The sequence below is a fragment of the Oncorhynchus nerka genome, linkage group LG6, assembly GCF_034236695.1.
Source record: "Oncorhynchus nerka isolate Pitt River linkage group LG6, Oner_Uvic_2.0, whole genome shotgun sequence".
NCBI lineage: Eukaryota > Metazoa > Chordata > Actinopteri > Salmoniformes > Salmonidae > Oncorhynchus > Oncorhynchus nerka.
In genome coordinates, this window is record NC_088401.1 from 32,731,294 (window position 1) to 32,749,008 (window position 17,715).

The window sequence follows — 17,715 nt, forward strand, 5'->3', positions numbered from 1 at the left end:
AAATTGGTCTATACACCAGAAATTAGGATGAGCTTGATCTCCCCCGTCAAATAAAGGATACATCGTGGCTGCCGTTCAAGCAATGGGAACCTCAAAAGAGAGGAGATACAGGTTAAAAAGGTCAGAGATATGCTTGCTGATGATAGGGGCAGTAACCTTAAAGAAGAAAGGGTCTAAACCATCTGACCCAGATGATTTTTGGAGGTCAAATTTAAGGAGGTCCTTTAGCACCTCATACTCAGTGGCCGCCTGCAGGGAGAAACTTTGTAGCAGGGCAGGGGGAAAAGAGGGAGATTAGGAAATGTTGGACAGGCAATGAGGCATGGCTGAGTCAAATAGGAATCCTGAAGTGGTGATTTAAGAGCTCAGCCATGTGCCCCTTGTCGTTAACAACCACATAATCAACATTAAGGGACATGGGCAGCTGTGAGGAGGAGTGTTTATTCTTCAGGTATTTAACCATTTTCCAAAACTTCTTGGGGTTAGACCCACAGAGAAAGACCTGCTCCTTAAAGTAACTAACTTTGGCCTTCCAGATAGCCTGAGTGCACTTATTTCTCATTTACCTGAACGAGAGCCAGTCAGCCTTTCGCCAAATGGAATTCTTGAGGTGGAGTAACTTTGCCAGATCACAGTCGAACCAGGGGCAGAACCTGTTTTTAATTCAAATGTTATTTATGCGCCAATGTTTGTTAACAATACCACTGAAAATATTTAAAAAAGAAGGTCCAAGAGTATTCGACAGAGGGGATCAAGGTGATTCTATACCAATTTACAGAGGCCAGGTCATGAAGGAAGGCTTTCTCACTAAAGTTTTTTAGCAAGCGCCAATGACAAATCAGGACAGGTCGTTTATCTGAGCAGCCATTCTGAACACAGGCTGTAAAACAGTGATCACTATGGTCATTACAGAAAACACCAGACTGATACCTATTCGGATTATTTGTGAGGATAACATCAGGGAGAGTAGCCTTTTCTGGGTGTTTGGAGTCAAACCTCGTGGGATTGGTAATAATCTGAGAAAGATTTAGGGAGTTCCATTGCTTTAGGACTTGGTCAGGTAATATAAGCATGTCCCAGTTTATGTCACCTAACAGGACAAATTCAGACTTAGTGTAAGGGGCCAGGAGAGAGCTTAGGGCATTTAGGGTACAGGCCCAGGTGCTGATGGTTGATGATAACACTTAGCAACAGTCAACAAAGAGCTATTTGAAAGTGCAATGCTTAAAACCAGCAAATTAAATTGTTTGGGAACAGACTTGGTGGAGACAACCGAGCACTGACGGTGTTCCTTGGTAAAGATTGCAACTCCACCAGCTTTGGAAGATCTGTCTTTCCAAAAAAGGTTCTAACCAGAAAGGTTAACATCAGTGTTCAAAACACTCTTTCTTAACCACGTCTCAGTAATGACCAACACGTCTGGATTCGAGCTGTGAACCCACACTTTCAATTGATCCATTTTAGGTAATAAGCTTCTTGTGTTAAGGTGCAGAAAACCCAGGCTTTTACGAGAGCAGAAATCAGTGGAACAGATATCAGAGCAAAAGTCAGAGTTGGGGCTAGCAACAGTAGATGGGCCAGGGTGTACATGAACATAACCAGATATCTTCGGCAGTAATTACAATCAGGGCACGGCAGAGGACAGGGAGAGCTCTGCAGTGTTGATTATGACATTTGAATGTGCATTAGATGGCAACAAGATCCTATTGTACAGCAATTGCATCAGGTAACATGATGTAGCCTATACTGAATAACAACTACTGTATTGCTATCTTTTCTCAATTAAAAACAACTTTTTGTTTGTTAATTTCAACATGTTTTATTGTTATTCATCTCTTTATCCTTACATTTTAATCTGTTAAATTTCCTAACATATATATTTAGCAGGCCTAGTCTATTTTATGCTGCACATGTACTACTCAATCAACCATCCAGCAGATGGTGATATGGCAAAATAAATACAAAGATTGCACATTTCTTGAATGACCTCTTGCCTCTCAGTAAACCACCAAAAAAAAATATATTTCTATATGTTCGTCTTTAAGTGTTTGTTATAAACGACATGACTTGAGAATGTAACTAAATAAAATAATATTTAGCACCACATTCCTGCTGTAGGGCGGTGGAAGATTTTTGTAGAAGTAAATCATGTGACGTCAGCTCAATGTTGCTTCCGGGTTTGCCTTATTTTTTTGACGGGGAGATAGATTCTTTGTTGTTTTGAGTTATTGGTTATTTATTTCAGAATGAACCGTATTTTTGGTCGAGGAAAACCGAAGGGACCACCACCAAATCTAACGGACTGTATAGGAAATGTAAGTATATGGAAATAACTTAATCAGAGCAGTGTCTTTGACAAACAAACAAAATAACTTTGCTTGCTGGCTAGCTAGCCGACATCTGATTGTTCTAGAAATAATGGGAGAGTTGTCCTGCATGACAGCCCATTTGATACCTATAGCTTATAGAATACTGTTTAGCTACGTACTTTTCAGCGTGGTGTTGTAAGTTAGTTTGATTAGCATTGTAATATTGTCGTAGTTACTACGCTAACTTGCCTAATTATCTAGATGGCCAGTTGACAAAAGTACAGTAAGGTGATGTTGGTTTTCCACTGTAGGCTAAAACAATGATTCCCAACCAGGGGTACTGAAGACTCATGAGACCAAATCATTTTTGGTCAAATGCACATGAGGGGGTACTTCAGGGGTACTCCAGTGGTACTCGGGGCAGCGTCAAATTCATTTGGTGGTAGAGTCACCGAAACAAGGTTGGGAACCACTGGCTAAATAAAAGGTGTTGTTTTTCCAACCAACCAGTTTTACAGGTTTGAACAAGGCTATTTAGCTAGTGCCATTGAAGGTAAAAATAGAAGGTATGATTATTATAATAACTCATACATGTATTTTAATAACTTTCTGATACCACAAAATGTTATTACAATGACTTCAGACTCAAACAAAAGAGTTCAGGTACAGCGCATTCGGAATGTATTCAGACCCCTTGACTTTTAACACTTTGTTATGTTACAGCCTTATTCTAAAATGAATTAAATCGTCCCCTTTGCCTCTGAATAACATCCCCACAGCATAATACCGCCACCACCATGCTTCACCGTAGGGATGGTGCCAGGTTTCCTCCAGACGTGACGCTTGGCATTCAGGCCAAAGAGTTCAATCTTGGTTTCATCAGACCAGAGAATCTTGTTTCTCTTTAGTTGCCTTTTGGCAAACTCCAAGCAGGCCACCATATGCCTTTTACTGAGGAGTGGCTTCAGTCTGGCCAATCTATCATAAAGGCTGGATTGGTGGAGTGCTGCAGAGATGGTTGTACTTCTGGAAGTTTCTTCCATCTCCACTGAGGAACTCTAGAGCTCAGTCAATGACCATCAGGTTCTTGGTCACCTCCCTGACCACGGCCCTTCTCTCCCGATTGCTCAGTTTGGCCGGGAGGCCAGCTCTAGGAAGAGTCTTGGTGGTTCCAAACTTCGACCACTGTGTTCTTGAACCTTCAATGCTGCAGAAAGGTTTTGATACCCTTCCCCAGATCTGTGCCTCGACACAATCCTGTCTCAACAGACAATTCCTTCGACCTCATAGCTTGGTTTTTGCTCTGACCTGTCAACTGTGGGACCTTTGTATAGACAGTTGTGTGCCTTTCCAAATCATGTCCAATCAATTGAATTTACCACAGGTGGACTCGAATCAAGTTGTAGAAACATCTCAAGGATGATCAATGGAAACAGGCTGTACCTGAGCGCAATTTTGAGTCTCATAGCAAAGGGTCTGAATATCTATGTAAATAAGATATTTCTGTTTTATTTATTTGCAAAAGTATGTTTTTACTTCGTCATTATGGGATATTGTGTGTGTAGATTGCTGAGGATTTCTTTTCATTTAATCCATTTTAGAATAAGGCTGTAATGTAACAAAATGTGGAAAAAGTCAAGGGGTCTGAGTAGTTTCCGAATGCACTGCTTTTGGCAACGGGGGTAATTAACATACAATAATGTTGCTTTATAATTCCATTTCAACTTACTGTTCATTATGATAGGGGGGGATTGACAAAATATCTAAGGGATAGTATTATTAAAGACTTTCTAAACGTGGGTCTCTGCTTACCTCATGTCAAAATAAGTCCTGCACAAGCCATATGTGGACAAAAAATAAATCACTTTTGGGGGACTTTTTATTTTGACATGAGGTAAGCAGAGAGGAAGTGGGTCTACAACAGGTTAGTGCAGCATTTCCCAAACTGTTTCTAGGGACCCCAAGGGGTGCACGTTTTGTTTTTTGTACTAACACTAAACAGCTGATTCAAATGATCAAAGTTTGATGATTGTTTGAATCGGCTGTGTAGTGCTAAGGCAAAAACCAAAACGTGCACCCCTTAGGGTCCCGGGGACAGAGTTTGGGAAACCCTGGGTTATTGTTATCTTTAGATATTTTGACTCAAATTCCCTCCGTCGTAATGACCAACCGTCCTGCCCACCGGCACAGTAACTGGAAATGCTATTGTATTTAACTGTATTTTTTTCGTGCAACCCAATACAATTGAAAGCAACGCTATTGTATACAAATACACCCGCGTTGCTAAAAGCACCTATGTGTTATGAAAAGAGTCTGCCTGGCTAACTCGTTACTCTTTCTCTCTTCTTAAGGTTGACTCACGAGCGGAGTCTGTTGACAAGAAGATTGCCAGACTAGATGTTGAACTGGTCAAGTACAAGGATCAGATGAAGAAGATGAGAGACGGTCCTTCAAAGGTAAGCGTGAAGGCCTGCACTGAGTGAAGCAGACTGGGATAGTAGATATGTTTACCAGTCAGTCGTTTATTATACCAACCTGGTCTCTGAGCATTTCGTATTATTATGTACGTAAATCCGATAAATGCCATTTAGTATGATATGTTACATTTAATATGGTATGTATTAGTTTGTGGATTTTCATCACCCGTTTTGTACGAGATGTTACTAATTACAATTCATATTATATGTTACGAATTTGAAAAGTACAATAAGTACAATATTTTATGAATTTGCAAAATGTATGATGTAACCATACCAAACGTAACATATCATACTAATTTGAGTGTTTACAATTTGTATCGTGTTAAATATTAGCCACCGCCAGTTATACCCACATACATTTATAACTGTAGTGTCAGTTTCCTTACATTTTGCATCATTCCATTACATCGTTAGTTGCCCTTTCTTTCCTCTGTCACGTTTGTGTGGTTGTTCCTGAGGATCGCTAGCACTAGTGGATCATATTCAGCTATAAGTTGTGCAATAATTTGGGACATATAGCCTATTTTAATCGAAATAGTCTGCATCCTCCCTCTACAGTTCCACTTGTTTGGAACATTATAAATGTACAGTATACCAGTATTTATGCTTGATGTTGTGTAAATGATGTTTCCTGGTTATGTTTTCATCAGAACATGGTCAAGCAGAAGGCAATGAGAGTGCTGAAGCAGAAGAGAATGTGAGTCATTTATGATTGCAGTCTGCCAATGCCTGAAACGCCACCAATCAGTCAGGACCAACGTCACAGTAGCACAATGATGAACCACATAATGAGCTCTAAACCATAGTCACATGAACACATCATAACGTCTTAATTAATAGAGGTTATCATTTGAATTGTGATGTTTTTCAGGTATGAGGGCCAGAGAGATAACCTCACACAGCAGTCCTTCAACATGGAACAGGCCAACTACACAATACAAACTCTCAAAGACACAAAAACAACAGTAAGATGGATCAGTAATGACTGTAGCACTTACAATTTACTGTAGTTGTCATAGTTCTCTGGGTAAACATGTCTGACATTGCATTATAGGTGGATGCTATGAAAATTGGAGCCAAAGAGATGAAGGCGGCATACAAGAATGTGAAGATCGATCAGATTGAGGTAAGCCGGGTTGTCTTCTATTTGGCTACTCAATATATTCAAGTTATCTGGTTTGTGTTCACCCAGGTTAAGTGAATGTGGGCTTTCAGTGAGGATGGCCCATTGGGTAATGAGAATGACAGACGTTTGGGTTAAGAGCTCTTTGTGTTCCTGATGCAGGATCTCCAGGACCAGCTGGAGGACATGATGGAGGACGCCAACGAGGTGCAGGAGGCGATGAGCAGAAGCTACGGGACGCCAGAGATCGATGACGATGACCTGGAAGCAGGTCAGTAGTGTGAGAGTATGACACAGCCACAAGGAAGACAATACACTGACACTATTTTGTTACAACAGTTGGTTTTGCTCCAGTACAGACTAGATCTATATTAAAACACTGCTATATATCAATAGATGGCATAATTTCTCACCACACTACAGAGATGTTTTGTTCACTCCAGCCCAGTGATACAACAGCAGTCAATAAAGTCCTTACATCAATAGGATGCATGTAATAACTGTACATCAATGGCTGTGTGTGTTCCCAGAGCTGGATGCCCTGGGAGATGAGCTGCTGCTAGATGATGACAGCTCCTACCTGGATGAGGCCAGCACTGCCCCCTCCATCCCAGAAGGAATACCCAGTGACAGGGCAACAAACCGGGTACATATCTCTCTGACAAACATAACTGTTACCAGTACAGCTGCCTTGTTCAAAGGGTTGTTTGTTTTTTTAGGAAATTGCATTGAAGACGCTTTTATGATCTCATTTAGATGTTTCCTAATAAAATGTCATTTATTGTGCATATGTTTTTCAGGATGGAGTTCTGGTGGATGAATTTGGACTACCACAGATCCCTGCCACATAATGGATAGACAGCAGGCATGAACCAATGGCAATTCTCCCAACTGTTTTTTTTAATGTATCATAGCCTTTTTACAATGTATATTCGACTGATGCATTATTACGTGGTGGTAAACAAGACTCAACCCGCCTTAGCTTTTGAAGAGAATCCATGGTGATGCATCAGCTATGCTATTAATTCTTGATCGTATGAACAAATGTTTTTTTTTTCTCCAAGGTGTTTCGTTCTAACTTCTCCTGCAGCACTGTGTTGCCAACTACCAATAAATATAATATATTTCAAAAGATGGTAATGGTGGATTAGTTATAAATCAGGCATATGTTTTGTTGTATTTTTTTAAACAAAGGAAGGAGACAGGACTAAATAAGTCATTTAATTATACAATAGAACACTAGTAGCGTGTAGAATTACAATCGCTCAAATGCAATAAATACATTTCTGAAAGTATTCATGTAGTTGAATGATATGCTTTCTCTTCGTGTACAAACGTTGGACAATGGAGCATTTAGACGAGGACTCTCCAAACCTGTTCCTGGAGAACTACTGTCCTCTAGGTTTTCCCTGATTCTAATAATTAGCTTGTTAATAAGCTGAATCAGGTAAGTTACAACTGGGGTTGAAGTGAAAACCTACAGGAAGGTAGCTCTCCAGGATCAGGTTTGGAGAGCCCTGATACAGACCCTTACAAAAACACAGTGCCCAAACGGTATAGTTTTATGACAACCCCAGCAACAAAGCCCTTGTTTGAGACGGTCATCACCAACTGAGCCTATAGCTGAGGGGAAGATCTTCTTGTGAAGGTATTCAACAACCTCAGTCTTGTTCCAAAGATTTTCAAATTCATAGTAAGGAATCTGAAAAAACAAAAGACTATTAGTAACAAATGGAGCACAGAGCAAAAACAGAAGATCCGAGTGAATACAGATATGCTCTTGACAGAACATTAGCAGAGGGGCTGAAATCAGAATTTACAGCAGATGGAAAACCGAACACACAGGTTGCAGAGTGAATTTCTGACCTGAACAACTTCGTATCCCAGAAGCCTCAGGTGCCGCTGCTTGATGGCCTCTTTCCCTAGCAGCTGTCTTGTGTTCACAGTGAACCTCTTGTGGCCGTCGATGCACACTGCTATCCTGCAAGTACACAAGAGTGAATAAAATCTCTATACAACAATTTTATCACCTATTTTCATGAATTTCATGGTTTAAATGTATTGTTTTATACCTCTTGTAGATATCATCGATTTGACTGGCAGGCAATACATATCCTTCCTCGTCAAGCTTTATTTCCACATCTGAAATGACAAACAGAGGCCGGATTTGTCTTTGCACCTTTCATTTTCAGTATATGGATGTCTGAAGCTTTGAATGAAAGGTTAGCGGTGTTGTGTCTGTACGTTACCTAGCGTGTAGCAGTATGGAGTGAGGACTCTGGAAGCGAAGTAGGTGCGGGCCCCTAGTAGATCCACCAGGCCAGTTTTCACATAGTTGTAGAGGTGTCCGTCAACCGGCGTCTCCAGAGACCGACCAGGAGTTAGGAAAGACTTGACACGGTACTTAGGAAGGAGCCTCGGACCCTGGGTTTAAAACAGGGTGAATCGGAGGATAGTGTGCTAGGATGTCAACACTGCAGTTGAAGTTGACATGCGATCCTTAGAATGAACATTGAATTGTACTAACTCGTTAGCCTACCTCATAGAAAGGGCATTCAAGCTTCACAGTCATGTAGAGTTGGGTCAGTTGTGCCAGAACAATCCGGTCAACCCCTGAGCCTTGCTCTGGAACACAAAATTCATTTAAAAAGTATTAATCAAAGGCCGTGCAATTGATTAACCAAATAAACTGTGCCGATATAAGTATGGAGAGTAGTAAAATAAGCGTGGGCTAATTTACTAAGGCTGCATTACCTTGTAGTTGCTGGAGGAAGTAGCGGTTGAAGACCTTGGACACAAAGTTGACAGGGAACCGCTCTACCAGGATGCAGGAGTGCAGCAGGTTGAGGAGTGTCCGGGGCTGGAAGTGAGAGAAGCGCGCGTGCAGGATGGCCTCCACCTTCCGGAACACCTCCCCGGCGTTGGGCGGCAGGTAGCCCAGCTTCCCGAACGGCATGATCTGCCTGGCCACTTGGCTGGTGCTGTATTCGTCTGCCCGGTACACAAAGCTCTCTGCCACCGCGTCAAACACTGGCAGCGACAGGATGTTCCGACGCCCAAAATACTGCATCACCTTGGTCACTGTCTCTGGGTGGGACGTGAACGTCATCTTGGGCACATGCCTCTCCATAGCCTCCACCAAGAAGTGGTCGCTGTGGCCAAAGTGCATGAGCGCCCCGAGCACTAGACCCAGCTCCTCGTCTCTGAAGTTGGGTATGTGCCTGACCGCCTGCTTACAGAGGCTAATAACCAGGGGCATGGCCTGGGTCTGGTTCAGGACCACCAAAGCACTAAGCACGCTGCTGATAGCAGGGGGGTCCATACGTGAGGTGACTGACACAGTGTAGGTGTGCATAGCGTTTAAGAGGTCCTGGTAGCGACCCTCCTCCCCTACTCCAGCCTGCAGCAGTCTGTATACTGCAGTGAGTTCTACCAGGCTCCACTGACCAGGCCCCTGCCTCTGTAACTGCACCATCAGCTGCTCCAGCATCCCACAGCCAGGGCCCTCCAGGGCCAGCAGGGCCTGGCCCAGGGTGCACAGCTGGCCCACGCTCATCTGGCCCCTGTCCAGCCGCTCCTGGCTCTCTGACACCAGCCGAACCACCAGCGTGCTCCAGGGGTCCACATAGAGGCGTGTGCAGGCCAGCAGGGCAGAAACCAACCCGGCCTCCGTCAGACGCCCAGAGTCCCGCTCCAGCTGGCAGCACAGGGCCCTGAGAGTGTCCTCTTCCAGCACTTTGGGGTCCTTCAGGGAGATGCCATCCTGCTCTATGTCAGCCACGCGGTGCAGGGCTGCAGCTGCCATGGTGTCAGACATAATCTCCACCGTGCGGAGGAGTCTCAGCACCTGTCTGGAGGAAGAGCAGCTAACCAGGCGGTCATGGAAGGCCTTCTCCTCTGCATCAGTGGGCCGGTGCAGCTGACTCAGACGGAACCTGGGGACTGAGTCTTTGTGGAGGCTGACTGACCCAGTGGTGTAGAAAGGGTCCTTGGTAATGGTGGACAAACTCATCCTCCCACAGTCTGGCTGACTGAGTTTCCGACAGCCCTGCCTCTGGATACAGCGGTCCGCTGAGGTCCATAGACATGCCACACACATGGGCTCCCCTATCGGAATACTCAGGAGCCTGGTGCGACTCAGCTCGCCTGGAGGACAGAGGTGTGCCCCTGTCTGCCTGAGAAGTTGAAGCCTCTTGATCACCTTTAAAGCCATGGCTCTGTTCCAGGATTCAATAGGCAGTTCAAACCTGTATGAGCATAGGAGCAGATGGTTAGCTAAGCCTACAAAGTTCTGGTAACTAAGTTGACCTAATGGGCGGTTTCAGTTGACAATAATCACCGCAGTAAGATGGATCGCAAGATGGTTTCCATGGAATGTCCCATTCATTTTTATGTTAGCTTGCTAATTGTGGGGCGGCAGGTAGTGGTTAGTGATTAGATGTAGTGGTTAGAGCGTTGGACAAGTAACCGAAAGGTTGCTAGATCGAATCCCAGAGCTGACAAGGTAAACATCTGTCGTTCTGCCCCTGAACAAGGCAGTTAACCCAGGTCGTCATTGAAAATAAGAATTTGTTCTAAACTGACTTAAATAAAAGATAGAAGAAAAAAAATTAAGTAACCTTGGCTTGCTGGTGGTTATCAAACCAGCGACTGCACACAGCATATGCTAACTACGCATACCACGACCTAGCCATACATTATGAAAATCCATTCAAAAGGTCAGCATTTTGCGAACTAATGCAGTGCAAACCACCGGAGAGCACAACATGTCATTTTGCCCTTGTGTTAGCTAGCAGTCATGGCTAGAAGGGATACAGATTGTCAAATGAACGTCAAAAGTTTATACCGTATTGCATTTTAGCAAACTATAACCCCAAACATTTTCATAACCTTAACAATTATCCTAACCTAATACATTATCATAATCTGCTACCTTAATTATCCTAACCTGCTACGAAAAGTCAAATCTGACGAAGGCTGTATACGTTCTAGTGAACAATTTAGCTAGCTAGCTGCAAAGCGGAAGTTCATGTTATATTATGGGCAATACAATAGATAACTATTAAACGTGACAATGTCCTACAACGGAGGCATTGAAATGATACATGTCCTTACTTTAAACTAATTAGTTCGCAAGAAGAGTACTAGGTACAGATTACCTTTCGTGGAACAGGACGTACTGACAAAACAAAAAGTAAAATCCACCCACCGGTAAAGCGTGGTTCGGTAACGAAGGTGCTCATTCGTGATTGGCCTCGTTGTAAACTAATAGGGTGGGTATATCTGTTTTACAACGCCACTAGAACGCGCTGTAAACCATTTGTTACCAAACTAATACTGTACCGAGTGTGTTGATATTAAAAATTATTCACTAAATCCTACATATCCTTGATTGACTAAAAGTATCGATGGGGATAAGTACACTGAAAAAGTTTAACTGCGCATTCAAAGTGGACCCCCCATGATTTGACCTACATTATCTTCAGAGGCAAAAATCAGGTTGAGGTCATACTACTCGGATTCCTCTGAATTAACGTGGTTTATTGCAGTTTTTGCATTGATACTGTATATTTCCCCCCATTGATTTGAACAGTGTGTAGGCATTTAAAACAAATCCTGTCAAAGTAGCTGGTGCTCAGTCTTTGACATACAAACCACACCAACTAGGTGGAATGAGTAATGTGGGGACATAACAGCCTCAGGGTTGCACAGGAAGACCGCAGAACAAGGGAACCATCAGCATACTAGACAAATCCACAGTCAGACAACGTAATGTTTATTTCAACAGTCAAATCATTTAAACAGGGTCAAGAATGGAGAATACAAGTTGAGTACTTTATTTATAAAGCTTATATTTATTATAAAATGTAAAAATTCAGCTAGACCAGGCCATTTGAGGCACTTGCGTCGAGTTGCAGTTGCCATCATTGACGTCACAGACCAGTACCATGTTTGGATCGTCAATCACCAGCTAGCCACATTTCTAATACAGATTTCAAATCTGGCAACGCTGAAATGGGAGCTCACATATGGGTCGTTCCACAAGAAGAGTGCCTTTCACGTCCCTTTGATAATTTGAGTCGAATTTGTGAACCAATAGTGCATTATAAAAGTGCCCTTTAATATAGACCACATGGAGAATAATAAATCTGAGTTTTTATATGACTAGCTAAAGTGTCAAGAGTCAGTATTTTGATGTGTCCCACCATGCACACCAACTTTTTTTTAAACCCACTTAACACCAAAATGTCACCATCATTGTAAAGCACCATTTATTTTGGTACTTTGACAGTCATTTGAAGATCTTTTTTAATTTCATGTGATTAGTAAATAATTTACACTTGTCCCTCATTTAAGGTAAACCCTGTGACGTGAACGCTCATTTTTAACCATTACTCTTTAAACATTATTTTCTAAAGAAACATTGAACGGGTGGGGCATAACACATCAACCCTATGACACAGATTTACACAATTGTCATTCAATTGCCACTCCCTGTTGCACACAAGCTTCCATTCCCAATGAAAATGTGATTTAAGAGGAAATAATCAGCCCGGTTACTATAGTAATGCTTATTTATCATATGGAAAACTTAAAGATGAACAAGAGGCCTTGACAGAAAATTGCTTCCTTTTACCAAGTTAGACTTTTCAAAAGGCATTGAATTGGTGGAATGACCCAGGTATGGTTGATAGCAGTGTTTCGCCTTGCTTAACATGGGTTTTATAGAGCAGAGACATGCAGCAAGATGGTCTAGCTGGGTGTAAAGGAGAAGAGGGGCCAGAGAGAAACCATAATATGACTGTCATGGTTGTAGTCTTAATCGTCCTTATCCTTGGCTCCGTGTTTTAGGATGCGCGTGAACTCCACATAGTTGAAGTTGCTCTTTTTGTCAATGGGTGCCTCCCTGAAGAGCTCGTCCACTTCCTCATCTGTGAAGCGGTCACCCATGGTGGTCAGAAGCTCTCTGAGGTATTCCTCCTGGATGACACCTGAGGACAGAGGGTGACAGAAAGGTATGCGAAAATGCCCATGGTACTTTCCCCAGGCGGGTATGCACGAGTAAAGTATTTGTTGAGTCACACCCAACCCATCAGCTGTTTCTGAAATGATCTGCGCAAACAAAGCAACCTGAACACATTTGAGCAAAGTTCAGAAAGCATCTTTGGATTTACAACCCATTTAAGGAATATGTAGCCCGCTCAAGGGTGGTATTTTTAAAGGAAGTTGGGGTAACGATCCTGTCAAGGAAATAAAGTGTACTGTGTATTTTTGTAAGCATGAATTTCCCATATGGACCCATTTCATATTTATTTCAGCCTAAACCCCTAGGAGCTATGGCTTAACCCACAGGTCCAGCTGTTATTGGAACAGCCCATGTTACTCTCTCAAAAGCTAGTCCAGTCTATCCAGCTGAGTCAGAGATTAGGGATATCTTGAAAAGCAAACAACTCAGGAACTTTGTTCTCTACACAACACTGGCATCCATTATCAGCATCTGAAACAGCATTATCTATACAGCCACAGAGACCAACATGACATTCCCATTAGGCTAATTCCCTAAACTTTTCCCCAAAGACCTTACCTGTACCCTCTTCGTCGAAGCAGGCAAAAGCATTTCTGATTACGTCCTCAGGGTCCGTGCCGTTGAGCTTCTCACCGAACATGGTGAGGAACATGGTGAAGTTGATGGGCCCAGGAGCTTCAGTCATCATAGCCTCCAGGTACTCATCAGACGGGTTCTTCCCTGAGAAAGAATCAAAGTGCCACATTAGAACAGACTGCAACTCCCTGTTCACAGTAACCTCGTTTTACAACATTGGCATAAATGGTTTCAAGTGTATAAAACAATGGGAACAGGGTGTAGGGAATGTTGATGGGAAACGGCCTGCTCTTTACTAATGCATGACTGGTATTCTATTGAAACACTAACACTAGCTGGAAAACACACCCAACCCCAATAAAAAGAGGCAACTCAGTGCTCTGCCTTAATCTGTCAAACACTTGATCAAGATAACCATTGAAGGGAGAGCTTAACAGCCTAATAAACACTCAGGAGATACCAGAGCACCATACTTCAAATCGGGTTGGAGTTAGCGAGGTAATTTCGGTCAGCTCTGGATAACCGGTACCACGAATGTGGCTCACCTTTCAGCCAGGTATATGTCTACGGCAATGAATCCTTCACAACTAACCTTAGCCGGGGCAGGCTAACTCCATTTCTCCTGAATCAAGTGTCTGAGTCACAAGTTGGAGGACCAATGACATCAGATACCCTCCCGCCCATTAAGACTGTCGTCATCCTTCATTTAAGTTAGACTAATGATTGAATATTTCATCAAATGTCATAAGCTATGTCACACGACAGCATTTTGCGAAAGGGAAGCTGACAGCCGAAATCAACCAAACTGCAGTTCCCAGTCAAGTCTGGCAGCCAGTGTACTCACGAGTTGAACAGTAAAATTGCCAGGGTTAGAGGTTTTAAAACACATCTCTGGATCATATGTTTATGGCCACACAACAAGACTGCATTTTTAAAACCCCATTTCATACCATAGCCTGCTGAATTTGATAACTTTTTTTAAAATTTAGAGCAACAGTTTGACGTTCAACTAGCATGCTAGAGTTAACGACAGGCGGACGAGCTATATCCAGTCGTGGTACGGATGAAGCCCGACCTGGAATGTGAACCAGCCTAGCTTTATAAAAGCCTGAATAGATCTAGCTTGCGTCATTGTATACCACTCTGGAAATCATTCAGTGCCTCTGTTTCAAATTGAGTGAATTAAACAAAGTCCAAGAGAAAATGGGCCGATTTCAGATCAGCAGAAGGGGGTTTCAGGGACAAGCTAAGATACCCACCCAGTGAGGCTAGCATGTCATGCAGATCCTCCTTGTCGACAAACCCATCACGGTTCTGGTCAATCATGTTGAAGGCCTCCTTGAACTCCTGGATCTGAGACTGGTCAAACATAGCGAACACATTGCTAGTAGCACGCTGGGGGCGCTTCTTGGTGGTCTTTCCCTTTGCCCTTTTGCTCGACATTTTGGCTGTTGTGTGTTTACCTGTAAGGGTCAAAAGAGCATCTTCCTGAAGTCAGCAGCCACAGATCTGTAATATCCCAAATCACTTTACATTTACCACTTCAAAGCAGACTTCGAAATAGTGTTGGGATGTCAATGAAGCTCAGTTCCTTGGACAACATCTTATGATACTTAAGTTATGAAAAACATTGAGAGCAGCAGTTACTGGCTCATGCAATTACCCAAAATAAGATTTGACCAGTTACGCCCAGCTTCCCTTGGTTATGGGCTAATCTAATTCAGACTGGAAAATAATCCCTGGAGAGGTGTCCTCACTACACTATAAATGGAAATGTTATACTGCTGTTGAAGGCTGTTCTAGTTCTCTTAACACGGGATAGGAAAAACTAGTGACGTGAGAGAAAAAAATTCTGGCAAGTTCAACAACCTCATTCTGAGAGAGGGCCACTGCTTCAATAATATGCCTCCTACCTAGCTAGTAATAGAGATGGAGCCAGTGGTCCACACCATTGACTAACTATTATAGCAACAGCACAGGATAAGACCGGTTTAGTGATCTAATTTGAAGTTGCGCAATACTAGGTGACTGAATTCAGACTTAAATTCAATCTGATACATGTTAGCTAACATTAACCACATACCAGTAGCGGTACGATAAACTATCTACGAAAACCAATTGAAATTCCATACTTCGAGAAAGAATTGAGTGAAAAGACAACTTTTAGTTAGCGATACGTCATGAATGGACAATGGGGCCTATAAAAATAGATTAATCTAGCTGCCAGCTGTTGCTACTATCAACGCAAACAGTATCGTAGAAATGAACATACAGCACACATTTAAATTGACCAAAATGTGGAATGGCTATGATAAAGTTACGAGAAAGATGACGTTAGCGACATTGAGACGATAAAAACATTACGAATGCCAGAATGCTCGCTAGGTAGATGTATTTTGTTTTGGCACATCTCGTTATAATACACAGGTATCTAGCGTGCGATCTCTTAATGCAACTTAAAACAATTTTAACTTGCTAGTTAGAACCGCATTTTCTTTCCCCCCTTCAGGAAATACTGTGATCTTGGCAGTTAACAAGTCGACTGTTAGCTTATTTAGCTAGCCTGCTGACTCCGCTAGCTAAAGCTAAATCATCCAGCAAACAAATACTTCCATATGAAAACCATTGTAGCGTATACATTTCAAGCTGTACTGCAGACACTTCAATAGTAGCGTGGGATTAGCAAGTGAAATAACGCTTATACGTTCAAATAAGCAAATATTAGACCTAGCTACCTGATTCCCGAAAAGCTGGATAGTCAGTTAGCCCGTGCTGCCCTCTCACAACCACCGCCCTAACTTCCTTAAATGTTTCCGCACAGGAACTACAGACCAAACTAACTTCAGAAAATGGGGAGGAATTTAGAATTTCTAAATCATTTTTATTTGATTTAAATTATTTTTTAACAGTATAAACAAACCATTATATTTTTTAGATATTTATTTCATGTACTTTGCTTTGACTATACATAACTTGATGTAATGCTTGTAAATCAGTTCAGTTTTACTTGGGTATACCCTCCTTGAAGTTAATGGGGTTTCCTCAAAACACTCCTTTGCTACGTAAACATTCTTGAGATATGCCCAAATACGGAGAAAATAAATGCATTTTTACTGTGCCTTATCATGAGTAGGATAACAATGCTTTGGTGACACCATTTTTATTAGACTATAACTCTGATTTCCTCAATATACAAAACATATAGCCTACCAAATACAATGATTATATAACAAAACATGTTTTATTGTCACATACACCAGATAGAGGCCATGAAATGTGTTGTTTCACAAGGTCAGCCATAGTAGTATGGCAGCACTGGAGCAAATTAGTGTTAAGTGCCTTGCTCAAGGGCACATGGACAGATTTTGTCACGTTATAGCTCAGTAGCTTAACACATCAATATTTTGATAGTACCCTAAATGTTTTGGAATATCGGTAAATTGACATTTTCACATATGCTCCAGATATGAAAAATAATGACTGGATGGATAATTATAGATGCTTTGGGGAGAATTTTCATGACATCCCCATTTGGGTCAGAGTGAACAGTTGGTTCCCCGTTGCCATTTGGAGAAGGTTAAGTACTGGAGATCCAAAGCAAGAAAGCCCTATGGAACCCATGATGAATCACTGGTTAAAATGGGCCACAGCAGTAACCTAATGGGAGTTCTCAGTGAACACACACTCAAAGGGAACAAGAGAAGGGGTTTAGCAATGCAGACAAATCACAGGCACATTAAGCATGGAAGAAGAAGGCTTATGATGGCAGCCATGCAACGCAGCTGTGAGACCCTGGCATTTTCAACACTTGTTTATACAACATTAAATAACATTTGAGTTGAGCCCCACCACCTTGTAGGCCAAAGGAAGAGTAAACATAAATAACTATACCTATTGGTGCTATTTTACAAATGATTTGTTTGGTTGTTCAAGATATGAGCCGTTAGTAAAGTTTACAACTATGGTCCAATAACCATCTGCTTAATGAGAAGGAGTGCATTCTGCCTGCTCCCAAGAGAAGTGGAATTATTCTTAGTTTGTTTAACTATAAAAAAAAACTATTTTTAATATAGAGTCAGCAGATTGGAACCAGAGACATGTATTTATCTAAACATATACTAAACCCTGCACCTTAGAGGCTGCTGCCTATGTACATAGACATAAAACACTGGTCACTTTAATAATGGAACAGTGGTCAAT

General features: G+C 42.1%; 3 protein-coding genes across 3 annotated transcripts; 1 reads left to right on the plus strand and 2 right to left on the minus strand.

Annotated features, from left to right (window-relative positions):
* The first annotated feature begins 2,164 nt into the window (after positions 1-2,164).
* On the plus strand, positions 2,165-7,207 carry LOC115130375 (charged multivesicular body protein 5). Its single transcript, XM_029661458.2, has 8 exons — positions 2,165-2,315; positions 4,661-4,765; positions 5,440-5,486; positions 5,661-5,754; positions 5,844-5,915; positions 6,075-6,183; positions 6,443-6,558; positions 6,713-7,207. Exons 1-8 carry the CDS (start codon positions 2,247-2,249, stop codon positions 6,761-6,763), a joined length of 663 nt encoding a protein of 220 aa, XP_029517318.1. The 5' UTR covers positions 2,165-2,246; the 3' UTR covers positions 6,764-7,207.
* Positions 7,208-7,420: 213 nt separating this feature from the next.
* LOC115130369 (FAST kinase domain-containing protein 3, mitochondrial-like) lies at positions 7,421-10,519 on the minus strand. The gene is given in 8 exon segments (XM_029661448.2): positions 7,421-7,539; positions 7,542-7,614; positions 7,779-7,893; positions 7,985-8,054; positions 8,162-8,336; positions 8,452-8,537; positions 8,667-10,159; positions 10,252-10,519. Coding segments are annotated over 8 exon segments (2,079 nt in total). The 5' UTR covers positions 10,296-10,519; the 3' UTR covers positions 7,421-7,516.
* Positions 10,520-11,667: 1,148 nt separating this feature from the next.
* Positions 11,668-16,335, minus strand: myl12.1 (myosin, light chain 12, genome duplicate 1). The gene is made up of 4 exons (XM_029661459.1): positions 16,251-16,335; positions 14,775-14,978; positions 13,498-13,659; positions 11,668-12,904 (listed from the first exon to the last, which is right to left on the minus strand). The coding sequence occupies exons 2-4, from the start codon at positions 14,956-14,958 to the stop codon at positions 12,732-12,734; spliced, it is 519 nt and encodes a 172-aa protein (XP_029517319.1). The 5' UTR covers positions 14,959-14,978; positions 16,251-16,335; the 3' UTR covers positions 11,668-12,731.
* Positions 16,336-17,715: the final 1,380 nt, after the last annotated feature.